Source organism: Rhinolophus sinicus, chromosome 18, assembly GCF_057876585.1.
Source record: "Rhinolophus sinicus isolate RSI-liver-muscle chromosome 18, RSI-T2T, whole genome shotgun sequence".
Lineage (NCBI taxonomy): Eukaryota > Metazoa > Chordata > Mammalia > Chiroptera > Rhinolophidae > Rhinolophus > Rhinolophus sinicus.
In genome coordinates, this window is record NC_142518.1 from 72,151,406 (window position 1) to 72,170,065 (window position 18,660).

General features: G+C 38.2%; 1 protein-coding gene and 1 pseudogene across 2 annotated transcripts in view; one reads left to right on the forward strand and one right to left on the reverse strand.

The window, feature by feature from the left end:
• The window catches only part of TBC1D8B (TBC1 domain family member 8B), a 69,727-nt gene that overhangs the window by 13,025 nt on the left and 38,042 nt on the right, over window positions 1-18,660 (forward strand). For both annotated transcript variants that reach the window (XM_019717708.3, XM_019717709.3), the window contains exons 2-3: window positions 12,998-13,108; window positions 18,441-18,559. In XM_019717708.3, the coding sequence (XP_019573267.3) occupies window positions 12,998-13,108; window positions 18,441-18,559 (230 nt within the window). The remainder of the gene's footprint in view (window positions 1-12,997; window positions 13,109-18,440; window positions 18,560-18,660) is intronic.
• Window positions 14,997-16,658, reverse strand: LOC141569708 (inactive phospholipase C-like protein 2 pseudogene; annotated as a pseudogene).

Genomic DNA, 18,660 nt, shown 5'->3' on the forward strand with positions numbered 1-18,660 from the left:
GGGGTTGAGGTAATTAGGTGTTCTATTTTGCTTCTTGGGTTCGAGGATCTAGTTCTTTCCACAAGTTTGAGAAGTTCTCATCGACTATTTGTTTAAATATACTCTCTGTTCCCTTCTTCCTTTCTTCTCCTTCTGGTATGCCCATTATTCTTATATTGTTCTTTATGATGAAGTCGGAAAGTTCTTGTAGAGTTCTTTCATTTCTTTTAACTCTCAAGTCTCTCTCTTCTTCCTTCTGTTTCATTTTCAGATTTCTATCTTCTATGTCACTGATTCTTTCCTCCATCTGGTCAACAGTACTCCCTGAGCTGGCTATTTTATTCTTCATTTCTTTTATTGAGTCCTTAACCTCCAGAAATTTTATTTGGTTCTTTTTTTTAAATTTCAATGTTCTTGGTAAAATGTTCGGTGTTTTTTTTCTTTGATTGTGTTTCTGAGTTCATTAAACTGCCTGTGTTTTCGTGCATCTCGTTGAGTTTTTTCTGAACTGCTGTCTTGAATTCTCTGTCATTTAAGTCACATATTTCCATGTCTTCATGTTCATTTTCTGGAGACTTTTCATTTTCTTTCTGAGGTGTGTTGTTACCTTGGTTATTCATGGCAATTAGTGAATAATTATTTCTCTTCTTAGGCATCTACAGGAGTAGGTTCTGCAAGAGGTTGTTAGAAAGAGGTCTTTCTTTTGTATTCCTGTAGCTGTTGGTAGAATTTTTATTTTCTCTCCGACTGTAGCCTTTTATTCTCTTTCACACTGTAGTGTTATATTTTCTCTGCACTGTTCCAGCTTCTCACACCATGGGGGATTCCCTTGAAGGCAGGCTTCTCCTCTGTGAACAGGTTGCTTGGATATCAGGGCACTGCCTCTGTGTGGGTGGGGTATGTGGAGAGCTTCTGACGTTCCAAAGCTCTTCCTGCACCAGATTCAGAGCCTGTGTGTTTAAGCAGCTCTGTTTACTCCTGCAGGATCTGCCCAGATAGGTGGGGCCAGGGGCGGGGTGGGCTGTGAGAGGTGGCCCAGAGCAATGGCAGTGACCACCAGCATAACCAGTCCTGCACCCAAAGCTCCCTGCCCTTTTCTGGAACTAGTTGGGCTGCAAGTCCATGGCTATGGGCCATAGTTCTCAGTACTGAAGATATTCTGTTCTTTTGATCTGACACTGCTAGTGTTCAGCTTCTAGCATTGGGAGGGTGGGGGTGGGGCGAGCTCTTGGAGGGTGGAGAGGGGGTGGCTAGGCTCTGAGCCTAAGCCTTCCACCCTCTGCTAGGCAGTGAGGGCTTAAACCGCTGTTTTCACCCTTCTTCCCTCAGTCTTTGCTCCGAGGTCTCTGCCGTGTGCACTGTGTTCAACCGTGTTATATGCTGATCCCTCAGGCAGGACTGTGGGCCATAAATGGAGCCCTAGCAGTCCGAGTTCTTCCCTTTCCCGTGACTGCAGTAGCTCTGGAATGCAGGGAACTCGGAGCTCAGAGCTCTGGGTCTGCTCCTGTGCCATGCTGCTCCTTTTTCCGCACGGCCCACGTCGACCTCACTTCCTGCTTCCCTGTTCCCCTGCTCGCCCAATTTGCCCACCTTTAGGTGATTTCAGTTGCGTGCCTCTTTGTCTTGCCTGTCTTCTGTGCAGGGCGTTCTTTGTGGAGTTATAGTTGTTCAGTTTGTTGTAAATTCCAGGGGAGATTTTAAGAGACTCACCTCATGCCCCCATTTTATGACTTAATCTTGAAATTTTTTATAATACAAAATTAAGGGGAACATAGAATCTCCAGGCCCTATTCCAGATGAATTAAATTAGGATCTCTGGACTTTAATAGTTTGAAAACTTGAGCTTGAGTAGTTTCAAAAACGCCTCCAAATGATTCAAATTTGCAGTTTGGGTTGAGAATCAGTGTCATAGAAGATAAAATCAAGATTCAGAAAGATCTGTACAAGTTAGAATGCTTAGTTGAAATCAGTGAGATAAAATTTAACATGAGTAAATAAATGTACATTGCTTTTAGGTTTTTAAAAATCAGCTGTATGGGACAGAGTACCTAGATTGGTTCTTATATTTGTGAAAATGATCTAAGTAGGTTAGTTGATCGCACGCTTAGTAAGATAATATGATGTAGTAGCTTAAAAAGCTAGTATGATCTTAGACTGCACTAACAGAACCATGAAGCCCACAATATAATAAACCTGCAATTGTTCAGACCATACCTGGTATTCAGGTTTGAATGACATATTTTATAAGAGACTTTGACAAATAGACAAGAGAATGGTAGAAGAAATAATAAGAGGCCCAGACAGTTTCATACAACAAACAGTTAAAAGAACTGGGTGTATTTTAAGCAAGAAGAAAAAGAAGAATAAGCAAGAGGAGACAAGATAGCTGTAATCATATTTGACGACCCATCATGTTGAATAGAGTATAGTATGTTTTGTATTGCCCCCAAATTGCAAAGAAGTAGCATTTTATCTATCCTAAGAAAGATCTTCCTTTTTTTAAGTGTAAGAAATAGCTTTATTTTTTCTAAAAGGTTAAAAAGGTGTTTATTGTAAAAATTTTGGAAAACATGTATAAGTATAAAAGAGAAAATAATGATTACCCATTATCCCACTTCCCAGAGAAAACCACTATAACCAGTATCAGCTACCTAATTTGTGGGGCCCAGTGCAAAATGAACAAGTAGGGCTTTTTGTTTGAAAATTAAGAATTTCCATATGGTGATAGCAAAGCATTTAACCAAATCATGGGGGCCCTTGTGGGCATGGGGCCCTATGGGCAGGTCACAAGCCCATGAAGCCAGCCCCGACTATAACATTTGATATATATAAATCCTTTCATATTTTAGAAAGGACTTTCTGATTAATAGAAATTCCCACCAATATATGCTGCCATGGGAGAGTAAATTCGAGTTATAAAGGAAAAAGCGAGGCTATCAGGGGTAATATAGGGTAGATGAATGTGCGGGAGATTGGACTACATGACCTGTCAAGATATCTTTCATCTTCAAAGTCAGTGGTGCTGTATCTCCATTCAGCCATTGGTCCATGGACAGTAATCATTACCTGCAAGATGCCTGTTTTGTTTTTTTGTTTTTTTTTTAAATCATAGAGCCTTGCTTTCTTATTATCTTGCTATGCCATTTAGTAAAAAGTATTTCACATCAATTATGGTGGTGAATTTCCTTAAGAAGTTTCATGTTACTGGTATGGCAGGATGCTCCTGAAACCCTATAGACCTTTAATAAGGCCTAGAACATTGGTACCTTACTCAATTACAGACATTCAACGGATGGCTTGAATTTCTTTATCTTTTTAAATCTCTTCTTTTCTCACACAGCTGAAAGACAGTATCTGTTCTCTTCCCAATTTACTATAGCTATAGAACTTCCCATGGGTAGGCTGATTCATGACCTTGGATGTTCAGGCAGTCAGATGATAAACCTCTGTGTATATGGAAAAGCAAACCAAGATTGTCAGCTTGTGTTTTTTTTTTGTACTTTTAGAACCCAGACATTGGCACATATTAATTCCTGAATGACTTGCAAAGACTTGATTATTATAGCTTAATGAGCTGGAAGAGTTCCCCAAGTGACTAGAAAATGTATTCTAGAACTAGCTTCCAAATTATTTGTTGCATAGTTTTATACTAATTGCCTGATTTAATGCACTTACAAAAACTGAACAATTTCCTTTCTACACAGTGTACGGCAGTTACCTTGTAAACCTTTCTGCTGCAAAAAGAAATGACCTTTCCTGCCAGTGATTTTGACCCCTTTGTCCCCAGTCTCAAAACTTTCTATCAGAGAACTAATTGTTACGATGTTACTCAGGAGTGATTATCTGTGGCCTCTCCTTTCCTCTCTGTTCCTCACACGTCCATACTCCCACGAGCATCTTTCAGTCAAACTTTATCTCTGTTCTTTCTCCTGTTCTTCTAATACTACTTTTTTCTAGTGTATGTAAATAAGGAAATCAGATTAGAGCTAGTTTTATTTCAAATGTGGTAAAATTAAATGATTTTCTTCACGAATTTGACAATACTTTTTTGAAAACTTTTTTTGAATTTAAGTTCTTAAAAAGCAAATCTAGCAGATAAAACAGTGCTATGTTTAATAAATGCTTTTATTTGAAGTTATAATTGCTTTATTTTGACAATTTTGTCGAGTTATGTGTATATTTATATGCGAGGTCAGACAATTAAGTTCGTGAACTCATCCTAGAAAAAGTGCTATATGCCTCATACTGAATATCACTACGGTCACCTTTGAAGTACTCCCCTTGGGAAGCTATGCACTGACGCCAGTGCCTAGTTCACCCTTCAAAGCAATTTTGGAACTCTTTTTCTGGAATGGTTATCAGAGCTGTCATCGTATTACCCTTGATGTCCTGAATGTCATCAAAATGTCTTCCTTTCAATATTTCCTTTATCTTCAAGTAAAGAAAGAAGTCATTGGGGGCCAAATCAGGTGAGTAGGGAGGGTGTTCCAATATAGTTATTTATTTACTGGTGCATTGTTGTGATGCAAGAGTCACAAATTGTTGGTGAAAAGTTCAGGTCATCTAACTTTTTTTCACGCAGCCTTTTCAGCACTTCCAAATAGTAAACTTGGTTAACTGTTTGTCCAGTTGGTACAAATGCATAATGAATAATCTCTCTGATATCAAAAAAAGGTAAGCGAGGGACTTCCGGAAAAATGGCGGAGTGAGGTGAGCCTCTGTAAAGCTCCCCTGGAATTTACAAAGAATCGAACAACAAAAACTCCACAAAGGACTCCCTGCAGAGCAGACAAGCAACACGAAGAGGCCCACTACCGACTGAAATCACCTACAGGTGGGAGATTCGCGCGAGTGGAGGGAGGAGGAAAGGGAGAAGCGCGCTGAGACGGAACCGCGCGGGCGCAGGACGCAGACCTAGCTCAGTGTGCCGAGCTCGCTGCTTCCTGGAACTACCGCAGCTGCGGGAGATCGGACTGCTAGGGCTCCGCCAGGGCTCCACAGGGCTGAGGGGACAGCATATAACATGGCTGAACCCAACGTTCACGGCAGAGACCTCGGAGAAAAGACTGAGGGAAAAAGGCTGAAAACGGTGGTTTAAGCCCGCACTGCCAAGCAGAGAACGGAGCCTTAGGCACTGAGACTAGCCGCCCCCTCCCTCCCCTCCCAGAGCTCGCCCCGCCCCCACCTGCCCGGTGCTAGAAGCGAAACAGTAGCAGTGTCAGATCAAAACAACAGAAAATTTGCTGTTTTGAGATCTGTGGACCGCAAACACAAATTCACAGCCCAACTAGTTCCAGCAAAGGGGAGAGAGCAGTGGAAGCAGGACCGGCTGTGGTGGTGGTCGCCGCCATTGCTCTGGGCCACCTCTCACAACTCACCCCGCCCCTGACCCCACCTATCTGGGCGGATCCCTGCAGGAGTAAACAGAACTGCTGAAATATACGGGCTCTGAATCAGCAGCTGGAAGAGCTTTCGAACATCAAAAGCTCTCCGCATACCCACTGGGACACTGCGCCCTGTGACCTAGACGAACTATTAACAGAGGAGAAGCCCGTCTCCCAGGGAATCCCCCCATTGCGTGAGAAGTTGGAATACTGCAGAGAAAACATAGCACTACCGTGTGGGAGAAGAAAAATAAGTTGCAGTTGGAGAAATAATAAAACATTCTACCAACAAGTACTGGCAAACAAAAGAAAGACCGCTTTCTATCAACCTGTTGCAGAAGTCACTCCTGTAGATGTCTAGGAAGAGAAATAGTAAACCAGTAATCGCCATGAATAACCAAGGCAACAAGATAGCTCAGAAAGAAAGTGAAAAATCTCCAGAGAAGGCACTTAAAGATACAGAAATATGTGACTTAAATGACAGAGAATTCAAGATTGCAGTTCTGAAAAAACTCAACGAGATACAAGAAAACACAGATAGGCAGTTAAAGGAACTCAGAAACTCAATCAAAGAACAGCATGAACATTTTACGAAAGAGATTGAAATCTTAAAAAAGAACCAAATAGAATTTCTGGAGATTAAGAACTCAATAGAAGAAATTAAGAATGAAATAACCAGCTTAGGTAGTAGAGTTGACCAGATGGAGCAAAGAATCAGTGACATCGAAGATAGAAACCTGGAAATGACGCAAATTGAAGAAGAAAGAGACTTGAGACTTAAAAGAAATGAAAGAACTCTACAAGAACTTTCTGACTCCATCAGAAAGAGCAATATAAGAATAATGGGCATACCAGAAGGAGAAGAAAGAGAGAAGGGAACAGAGAATATATTCAAACAAATTGTCGATGAGAACTTCCCAAATTTGTGGACAGAACTGGACCCTCGAATCCAAGAAGCAAATAGAACACCTAGTTACCTCAATCCCAACAGACCTTCTCCAAGGCACATTGTATTGAAGATGTCTAAAATCAACGGCAAAGAAAGAATCCTCAAGGCAGCCAGGGAAAAGAAGACGGTAACTTACAAAGGAAAGCCCATTAGATTATCATCAGATTTTTCAGCAGAAACTCTACAAGCCAGGAGGGAGTGGAACCAAATATTCAAACTATTGAAAGAGAGAAACCATGAGCCAAGAATAATATATCCAGCAAAGATATCCTTTAGATATGAAGGAGGAATAAAGACCTTTCCAGACATACAGAAGCTGAGGGAATTTTCTAATACACGACCTGCACTACAAGAAATACTAAAGGAGGCCATTCGACCACCATCAACAGGGACAATTTGTGGCAAACAAAACTCAAAAAGGGGGAGAGTAAAGGCCTGAACCGGAATATGGGAATGGAGAAAGTAAGCGTGCTGAAGAAAATGGAATACTCTAAATATCAAACTTTCTTTTACATAAACTTAAGGGTAACCACTCAAAAAAAAATCCAGAATTGAAATACATACTGAAATAAAAAAAGAAACAGAGGGAAACATCATAGAATACCACCACACAGAAATAATAGACAACAACAAAAAGGCAAAGAAACAATGGAGACACAACCTTACCAGAAAACTAAGGATAGAATGACAGGAAATCCTCACATATCAATAATTACTCTAAATGTAAATGGACTGAACTCACCAATAAAACGGCACAGAGTAGCAGATTGGATCAAAAAACTAAACCCAACCATATGCTGTCTCCAAGAGACACATCTCAGCTACAAGGACAAGCATAGACTCAAAGTGAAAGGGTGGAAATTGACACTCCAAGCAAATGGTACCCAGAGAAAATCAGGTGTAGCCATAATGATGTAAGATGAAACAGACTTCAAGGTGAAAAAGATAACAAGAGACAAAGATGGACATTTCATAATGGTGAAGGGGACTGTACAACAAGAAGACATAACAGTCATCAATATTTATGCCCCCAATCAGGGAGCACCGAAATACACCAAGCAACTACTAACAGAACTAAAGGGAGAAATTGACCAAAACACAATTATACTAGGGGACTTGAATACATCATTGACAGCTATGGATAGATCATCCAAACAGAAAATAAATAACGAAATAGTAGCCCTAAATGACACATTAGATGTATAGGACATAATTGACATTTATAGAGCACTTCATCCTAAAACATCAGACTATACATTCTTTTCTAGTGTACATGGAACATTCTCAAGGACAGACCATATATTGGGACATAAAATCAGTCTCAACAAATTTAAGAAGATTGAAATCATACCATGCATATTCTCTGATCACAAGGCTTTGAAATTGGATATCAACTGTAAAAAGAAAGCGGGAAAAAACACAAATACATGGAGACTAAACAACATACTTTTAAAGAAGGACTGGGTCAAAGAAGAAATTAGAGGAGAGATCAAAAGATACATAGAAACAAATGACAATGAAAATACATCCTACCAAAATTTTTGGGATGCAGCGAAAGCAGTTTTAAGAGGGAAATTTATCTCATTACAGGCCTATCTCAAGAAAGAAGAAAACTCCCAAATAAATAACCTCATGTTACACCTTAAAGAACTAGAAAAAGAAGAACAAGTAAAACCCAAGGTCAGCAGAAGAAAGGAAATAACAAAAATTAGAGCAGAACTAAATGAAATAGAGAACAAAAAGACAATAGAAAAAATTAATATGACAAAGAGCTGGTTCTTTGAAAAGATTAACAAAATTGACAAACCCTTGGCTAGACTTACTAAGATAAAAAGAGAGAAGACACTGATTAACAAAATCAGAAACGTAAAAGGGGAAGTTATCACGGACACCACAGAAATACAAAGGATCATCCAAGAATACTATGAAGGACTATATGCCACCAAATTCAACAACCTAGAAGAAATGGACAAGTTCTTAGAAACATATAGCCTTCCAAGGCTGAACCATGGAGAACAGGAAAATCTAAACAGACCGATCACCAGTAACGAAATTGAATCAGTCATCCAAAGCCTTCCCAAAAGCAAAAGTCCGGGACCAGATGGCTTCACTAGTGAATTCTACCAAACCTTCAAAGAGGATCTAATACCAATTCTGCACAAACTCTTCCAAAAAATTGAAGAAGAGACAGTACTCCCTAACTCATTTTATGAGGCCAACATTACCCTGATACCAAAACCTGGTAAGGACAGCACAAAAAAAGAAAACTACAGACCAATATCTCTAATGAATACCCATGCAAAAATCCTAAATAAAATTCTAGCAAATCGAATACAACAATGCATTAAAAAGATTATTCATCATGACCAAGTGGGGTTCATCCCCGGGGCACAAGGATGGTTCAACATCCGCAAATCCATCAATGTGATACATCACATAAACAAAATAAAGGACAAAAATCATATGATTATATCAATTGATGCAGAAAAAGCATTTGACAAGATACAACATCCATTTATGATTAAAACACTTAATAAAATGGGTATAGAAGGAAAATACCTTAACATAATAAAGGCCATATATGACAAACCCTCTGCTAATCTCATAATTAATGGAGAAAAACTGAAGCCCTTTGCTCTACGTTCAGGAACACGACAGGGATGTCCCCTATCACCTCTGCTTTTCAACATAGTGTTGGAAGTCCTTGCCAGAGCAATCAGGCAAGAGAAAGAAATAAAAGGCATCCAAATTGGGAATGAAGAAGTTAAATTATCACTCTTTGCAGATGACATGATGCTATATATAGAAAACCCTAAAGACTCCACCAAAAAGCTATTAGAAACAATCAACGAATACAGTAATGTTGCCGGCTACAAAATCAACGCACAAAAGTCCATTGCCTTCCTATATACTAACAATGAAATCTCAGAAAAAGAAATACAAAAAACAATTCCTTTTGCAATTGCAGCAAAAAGAATAAAATACCTAGGAATAAACTTAACCAAGGATGTGAAAGACCTATATGCTGAAAACTATAAGACATTTTTGAAAGAAATTGAAGAAGACACAAAGAAATGGAAAGACATTCCGTGCTCATGGATTGGAAGAATCAACATAGTTAAAATGGCCATATTACCCAAAGCAATATACAGATTCAATGCAATCCCCATCAAAATCCCAATGGCATATTTTAAAGAAATAGAACAAAAAATCATCAGATTTGTTTGGAACCACAAAAGACCCCGAATAGCCAAAGCAATCTTAAGGAAAAAGAACAATAATGGAGGTATCACACTTCCTGACTTTGGCTTGTACTACAGGGCTACAATAATCAAAACAGCATGGTATTGGCAGAAAAACAGACACATAGACCAATGGAATAGAATTGAGAACCCAGAAATAAAACCACATAAATATGGACAGATAATTTTTGACAAAGAAGCTAGAAACATACAATGGAGCAAAGACAGCCTCTTCAATAAATGGTGCTGGGAGAATTGGATAGCCACGTCCAAAAGAATGAAACTGGACTGCTATCTGTCACCATGTACCAAAGTTAATTCAAAATGGATCAAAGACTTAAGCATAAGACCTGACACAATAAACTGCATAGAAGAAAACATAGGTACTAATCTTATGGACCTTGGGTTCAAAGAGCATTTTATGAACTTGACTCCAAAGGCAATGGAAGTAAAAGCTAAAATAAACAAATGGGACTATATGAAACTTAAAAGCTTCTGCACAGCAAAAGAAACCATTGATAAAATAAAGAGGCCACCAACTGAATGGGAGAAGATTTTTGCAAACAGTGCCTCCGATAAGGGGCTAGTATCCAGCATATACAAGGAACTCATGCAACTCAACAACAAAAAAACAAACAACCCAATTGAAAAATGGGCAGAGGACTTGAAGAGACATTTCTCCAAAGAGGACATACAAATGGCAAATAGACATATGAAAAAATGCTCAACATCACTAATCATCAGAGAAATGCAAATCAAAACCACAATGAGATATCACCTCACCCCAGTCAGAATGGCTATCATCAACAAGACAAACAATAACAAATGTTGGAGAGGCTGTGGAGAAAAAGGAACCCTCATACACTGTTGTTGGGAATGCAGACTGGTGCAGCCGTTATGGAAGGCAGTGTGGAGGTTTCTCAAAGAATTACGAATAGAATTGCCATATGACCCAGCAATCCCTCTTCTGGGTATCTACCCAAAAAATCTGAAAACATTTAGAGATAAAGACACGTGTGCTCCAATGTTCATTGCAGCTTTGTTTACGGTGGCCAAGACATGGAAACAACCAAAATGTCCTTCGATAGATGAATGGATAAAGAAGTTGTGGTATATATACACAATGGAATACTATTCGGCAGTAAGAAAAGATGATATAGGAACATTTGTGACAACATGGATGGATCTTGAGAGAGTAATGCTGAGCGAAACAAGTCAGACAGAAAAAGCAGAGAACCATGTGATTTCACTGATATGTGGTATATAAACCAAAAACAACAAAAGAACAAGAGAAACAAATGAGAAACAGAAACTTATAGACACAGACAATAGTTTAGTGGTTGCCAGAGGGTAACGGGGGCGGTGGGTGGGGGGTGGGAGATGAGGGTAAGGGGGATCGAATATATGGTGATGGAAGGAGAACTGACTCTGGGTGGTGAACACACAATAGGATTTATAGATGATGTAATACAGAATTGTACACCTGAAATCTATGTAATTTTACTAACAATTGTCACCCCAATAAATTTAATTAAAAAAAAAAAAAAAAAAGGTAAGCGACATCATTGCAACAAGTTCACGAACTTAATTGGCAGACCTCATACACAGTCATACACTTGATTTCTGTTTTCAACCTGAAGAAAGTTAACCTCTTTTGGTTCTGTTCTTTTAAACAAAAATTCATACAGTAACTTTTTTCTATCAGATAACTTCTTTTCTCTATCATCTTCACATGTTGCCATTGCCAAATCTTTTTTCTTAATACTTTACCCCCACTATCAAAACCCTCTGTCAGGTTGCTGATTGATATTATGCATGCTGCTTTTGTGACCCCTATTTTTGCTTTTTACCAATTCCTATATCTACTCTTCCACTCTTTTCTTTTAGCTGAGCCAAATTTCTCTTTATCTCTTTCTTCTATCTCCTACTCTTCTAATTTACCTCCCGCTATGCTTATGATAACTTCCTCACATCTGCCAACCTACCTATATTCTCATTCAAAGCCTGCTTGAAATCTTAACTCCTTTTAAGTGGGTAAAGATAGGAAAATAGCCAAAAACCTGCTTTATAATTGACTTAATTTTGTTCTCAAAAATCTGTATGCTAAATTAAAGAGAAATGCCTCATGAAGCAAAACCAACACTCAACCAATCAAAGCTTCCAGAAAAGGGAGGTAGATTTATATATTTCAGCCATCCCATTGATAGAGTTAAAGCCAACAAATTTTGCTCCTGTTGTGCTCAGCAATATGTTAAAAGTTAGGGATACAAACCCAGAGGTAGAAGATGTGGTTATTGTCCTCAGAGAATTGATAATCTAGGTAAGAAGACAAGATTAATACACCTGAAACATTTAGCAAGTAGTTGTTATAACTGGCCTAATAATCAAAATGATAGGTTGTGTTGTATAGACTTTAAGTGCTGTAAGTAATCAGAGAAAAGGAAGGCATTATTGCTTGAGGTTGCCAGTGAAGTCTTCATGGGGGAAATGTCGAATTTAAATTAGCTGGACTGTGCTAGTAGAAGACATGCGTTAGCATTTGCAGGTAAAAAGAGAATTGCTTAGCAAAGACCCTAAGGGAAAAATTAGTTTGTTTTTCAAGAAAACAGCCAACTTTGTTTTAGGGAGGAGCAGCCAATATTATCAGATCATTAAATTGGAACTAATTGATCAGAAGCCTTGAATTCCCAATTGAATTAAGAGTTGTTAAAAAGAAAACCGCTTTACCAATTTGTTTTTAAATCTTTATTGGGGAACAGTGTGTTTTTCCAGGACCCATCAGCTCCAAGTCAAGTCGTTGTTTTCAATCTAGTTGTGGAGGGTGCAGCTCACTGGCCCATATGGGAATCCAACTGATGACCTTGGTGTTATGGGCACTGTGCTCTAACGAACTGAGCCAACCAGCCACCCCTTTACCTAATTATTTTAATCATAGTTTTATCTTGTTTAAATATCTAAGATTTTCTCATATAATAGTATTAGCTAACATTGAGGGTTTTACTACGTGCTAAGCATTGTTCTAAATGTTTTATATGTAACAATAACTCATTTTATTTTTATAACGCCAGGATTCAAACTCAGGTAGTCTCTGGTACCAGAATCTACATTCTTATCTGCTATATACAGAACCTTGTAAAGGAGGTATATAAGTGCTATAAATATATCATGAGATTTGGACAATTGAACCTGACTTATTTTATTGAAAGATCATTTTCTGAAGCACTGCTCACATCTAAACAGTGTAATATCTTCATCCAGAATATATATATATATATATATATATATTTTTTTATTTAAGAAAAGCCTCTGTAAGGAAACTGAGTTAGAATTTTAAAAAGTAAATCCATTGTTTTTTGTTTTTTGTTTTGTTTTTTGTCATATGAAGTGCTATTGATACTATGTTTTGTAAAATCCTTATTTCAACAGTCTCTTTATTACAACAGGGCTTCTTGTTGGGACTCTTGATTCAGTCTTAGACTCAACTGCTAAAGTAGCTCCATTTCGCATTCTACACCAGACACCAGATTCTCAAGTTTACCTGTCAATTGCATGTGGTGAGTATGATTTTTAAAACCTATAATTCAAACAAATAAGGGTACTAATAAATTGAATCGATGTGTTTATAATCCCCAGTTGTTTTGATTTAGAAATGAGTTAAATGTGCAACTCTACTTTGAGAGAATAGGAAGACTTCTAATTGTTTACTTAAGAAAGGCTACAGATTATTATGATTTTTTAAAAAATCAATTAGTGTGAGGCACCTGAATGAAGCATGTGTTGCAGCAGGGCTGCTTCTGAGCAAATGTTGGTCTTTGCTGCTGCTGTATGACCCCTTTCTTCAGCTTAATTCTCCTGCTTCACTTAACTGCAGGGAAGATGACAACTTTCACATGAAATAATACTTTGTTTCATCTGTAATCACTCAGATGAGGAGAATCATGCCCAAAACATAAATGTCCTCCCCTAAGAAAGTGTAAGCCTGAAAAATTGAATCTTCTTTAGTTACACACATATTTTCTCACAAAAGACATCATATTCTTGAAATACTTGAAATATGAAAGGATGTCTTTCAGGTAAAGCTACATATTCATTCCTGCTGGGAGGTTCAGATCCTTCCACATATTTATATTGTGAGTAGAAAAGGAATTAGGATAATTCTTCCTAATAAAGCAACCCCCCCAAAAAAAAACAACAAAAAACACGCAATGACAGCTTACTTTTTTTATGATGCCATTATAATGTTGGTCTAACTTAGAATCCCAGATTTTTGGCCTTTTTAATATTGAACAACTGCCTTTTTCTTTTTCTCTCTCTTTTCTCCCCTTCTCTTCTCAAGTAGACACACTTTTTTTAAAAAATTCATGTGACTTTTGGATAGTTTATATCTGTGAACATATATAGCTACAGCATACAATTAATTTTTAAAGATGTGTGGCTTGTTTTCTGCATCTCCCTCTAAATTCCCTCAGTGTTGTTGGTGAATGTTTTCTTCTGGCTCTCTTAAATTGAATGTTATTTAAACAAAATGAAGAAGACGTTACACCAGCTGACATTATGAGACGCCAATAACCTCAACTTTAAATCTGGTTGGTAGAAATTATTTAGAAAAAAATATCTCTTCTACTTTTTATTTAAATAATGATTATATAACTTATTCCTCCAAATTGACCTGATGCAGAAATATAGTAGTTACCTACTAATGAAGCTTCTTATACATAAAGGACCAGAACAAACGCCTTAAAAATTTCCCATGGCTTTTTTTTAGAAATATCATAAAACATTTTTATTGTGAACACTGTTTCATACAATGAAAAACTATTTACAATGTGTTGCTTCCATATTGGTTTCTTTTACAGCGTATATATACCCAGCACATGTCTTCAGCCAGTAGCTTCAGTCCAATTGCACATTTTCCTTATACTCCATAGCCTAGCAAGGTTCCTGGAGATTCAGGAAATCTGTCCACTTACATTCTCCTTAGTAATTATGGCTCGACAGGCATGCCACGAGAATCATCGGTAACCCAGAGACTCTAGCAATCACACATATATAAAATGCATAGACTAGCTTTTTCTCCAATAAATACGAATTTGGCATTACAATCCATTTCCATCTTAAGAAATTGTTTTCAGTTAGGAAAGTGTTTTTTCCCGTGGTGGAACTAGAGTGAACAGTATGTTGTTTACAATGGAACTGGGTTATGATGTGTTTGTATATAAATATAACATACTTAGACCAGGAATATAATTTCTTGTTAAAGAGTTTATTTGCCTTCACACACCAGATTGCTACATACATTCACAGTTTTAATATACCGTAATTAGCTATTCTGTTTGTGCTTTAAAATCCCAAATATTATTTTCACTAGTGCAAAGGAAATGTTCTGTTTGACTACAGTTGATCCCAGAGTTAAAACTCCATAATGATTTCTAGGAAGTTCCCTCATTCTCCAGGTTCATTGTTTGTTTTTTCAGGTGTGACTTCCAGGCTCTGGCATTTTCTATGCCTGGTTTATTCAGTCCACATGAAACAGCAGCATAATGGATTTGTTTTAGGTTCCCCAAAGTCTGGTTCTTGGCATATTTCAAAAGAGCTGCTTGTCCCTTTAAGATGGTAATATTCCAGGTAAAGCTCTCCACTGCTTTTGGAGTTTTCGTTCCTTCCAACCTTCCTGGTTACCTATGCTGTGCAAGTGTTGATGGGATTCCATGGCTGCCTTCTGACACTGTGCAGTCTCTTCATACACAGCATCTGCATTTTCAGTCAAGGCCTTGAGGGACTGGATCATCGTGTCATAAGTTGTTACAGTCTTCTTTAGAACCTCACGCATGATTCCCTGCAACTCCATCGTGGGATACTGCTCACTGAGATTCAGGACCACCCAGGGTGTGTTACCAGGCCCCAGAAAGCAGGGGTGGGGAGGACACCACCAGCATGTACTGCACGAGACTGGCCACAGAGGAGAGACCACAGAGCTTGAGTGACACCACTGCATGCTGCAGTGGCATCCCATAAAGGGGGCTGGGTATTCTTGAACACCTCATCTACAGTTTTAATCCACAGTGTTCTCGAAGTTGCATATTCCCTGATTTCTTTTCAGAAAGGCCCCTTTTATGAGGTTTCCCTCCTCCTCTTCAGTTAGTAATAGCCACATGGACAAACACAGAGGCATGTGCTAGGACCTCTCCAGTCAGTTACTGCAGGGGGACATGGCAGTAGCCTGTCTGTAAACATTCAAAAGGAATAGTGCACTAAGCAATAAATTCACCCTCAGTGTCATCATCATCTAGTACTATAAAGTGAACCACAGCCAGTTCCAGTAGTTTGATTTGAAATTCAAAGCTTTCGTCAAAAATGGGAGCATCTCCATGCTGGTTCACAGTTTTTGTCATTTCTTCTGCACAGTCAGCAGGGATTCCATGAACTTGCACATAGACATAGTGATCCACCACATCTTTGGCACCTCATCCTTTGGGTTTGGGGTGGTTTTCTGTTGCTTGAAAACTGAACTAAAAGGAAATAGATTTCAGGTCTAGTACAAAGCCCATGGGAAAACCTCAACAAATTCTTCCTTTGTGACTTCAGTACCAGCTTTGTCCTTGAATTTGTGCAGTTCTTTGAAATTAAGCTCAGTTTTGCTAGTGTTTAAACCAGGATTGAGGTTTTCGATATACTGTGCCATATTACACAGAGTTACATGTCCCAGGTTATCTGCATCAATTTCACTAAACATTTGTGAAACCCAAGAAATCCTCTTGTTGTCTTAGCTACTTTCTAATATATCAAGTGTATGTTTCCTATAAGAAATTAGATACTGCAGTCTTGTGACCCAGATGTTTGCAATATGTGCAGAGTTGGCAACCAACCCAAATGACTCTGGTGGGGTAACCACCTGGTTTGCTCTCCTCAGGGAGGGGGCCGGCGGCCTGGCTGGGGGTCGGAGGAAGCCCTCCCACGGGTTCCCCTGTCAGGGCTGGCCTTGCCTGGCTCCAGCTTTGGCTTTCAGAGCTCCCTTGTCACTGAGGGCTGGGCCTGGGGAGGTGGCCAGGGCCACACAAGCAGCAGCCCTTCCCTGGTACCGCACTGCTGCCGTGGGTGTCCCATTACCCGCCAGCACAAAGCCTCGTCCCCGAGTCCCCTCCCATGGTTTTTATATGTAGCTCATTAAAGAAAATTATTATACTTGGTATGGCGACTTGAATAACGTGAACACACTTCTAACTGAATTGTAGGAAATAGGCAAGTTTGCCGTTCTAATAAATTTTTAATGTGTCACTCTCCGGATATCCTAAAACACTAAGAAGTCAAGATACTTCTTTTGCTTGAGATTTGTCTAATCCACAATGCTGGGGAAATCTTAAAGGTTTGTGGGTTCTATGGAGAGATTGATAGATATAGAAATGTTCTTCAAACGAAAGCAACCCAGAGCTAATTTATTTAATCTGACCTTCAATAAGCCACCTAACCCTGATTCAGCAGGTAACATGGATTTAACCTTGGCTACAGAATTTCTAACCACTCATAAAATTTCTTTTTTTTTTTTTTTTTTTTTTTTGCCCTTTGATTTTTTTTTTTTGATTTTTTTTTTTATTAAATTTATTGGGGTGACAATGGTTAGTAAAATTACATAGGTTTCAAGTGTATAATTCTGTAATATATCATGTACATATCACTTAGTGTGTTCACCACCAAAAATCAGTTCTCCTTCTATCACCATATATTTGACCCCCTTTACCCTCATCTACCATACCCCTCCCCCCCCTTACTCTCTGGTAACCACTAAACTGTTGTCTGTGTCTATGAGTTTTTCTTTCTTTCTTTATCTTGTTTCTTTGTTGCTTTCAGTTTTATATCCCACATATCAGTGAAATTATATGGTTCTCGACTTTTTCTGTGTGACTTATTTCACTTAGCATAATAATCTCAAGATCTATCCATGTTGTCACAAATGGCACGATTTCATCTTTTCTTATGGCAGAGCAGTATTCCATTGTGTATATATACCACAACTTCTTTATCCAATCATCTGTGGAAGGACACTGGTGGTTTCCATGTCTTGGCCACCATAAATAACACTGCGATGACCATCAGAGCATATATATTTTTACGGATAAATGTTTTCAGATTTTTGGGGTCTATACCCAGGAGAGGGATTGCTGAGTCATATGGTAATTCTATTTTTAATTTTTTGAGGTACCTCCACACTGCCTTCCATAGTGGCTGCACCAGTAATGACTAGGTCTTTTAATTTAAGGGTGACTCTGGGCAAAGGCTACATATCTTCTGAAATAGAGTTGCCACAGTTGAAATCCACAGTGAGCATAGGCTTGCCATGTGCATGCTGTTTACAGTCACACAGATTATAGGAACAATACTATTATTTGAAGTCCAAGGATTAAATTATGTATATTTGTGTTCTGCTACTCTATATATTCTCTTAAAAGATACTCATTATTTTAGGCAGTAGTTACTGGCATCTTGTTTTCAGAATTTTATCTTTTCTCAAGTTGTATTTACTTTTCTCCTCTTTCATTGACTATTTTATTCTTTTTATTTATAATGAAAAATAGTGTTCATGCCCACCAGTGTTCTTCCATAGATGACTGGATAAAGATGTGGTATACATACACAATGGAATACTGTTCTGCCATAAGAAAAGATGAAATAGTGCCATTTGTGACAACATGAATAGATCTTGAGGTTATTATGCTAAGCGAAATAGTAGGGACGAAGTAGAGAATAACTAATACATTTTTATGATCATAATTTTTGAAAATGAGCAAATGCATTTTTTTATAATTTTATTAAACTAAGTGTGAAAATATCGAGAACACTTTCATTGCGGAGTTTTTCTTGAGTCTTTTATTCTCTTTCATTATTAATCAGGAGCCAACAGAGAAGAAATAACGAAACACTGGGATTGGTTGGAACAAAATATCATGAAGACCTTATCTGTGTTTGATTCAAATGAAGATATTACTAATTTTGTACAAGGAAAGATAAGAGTAAGTGGCATGGATATAATTTATAGATGGAATACAAAAATCTTTCTCCCACTTATTTGAGGATCACGGGCTGCATGGAAGGTCATTGTTTTATTGGCACC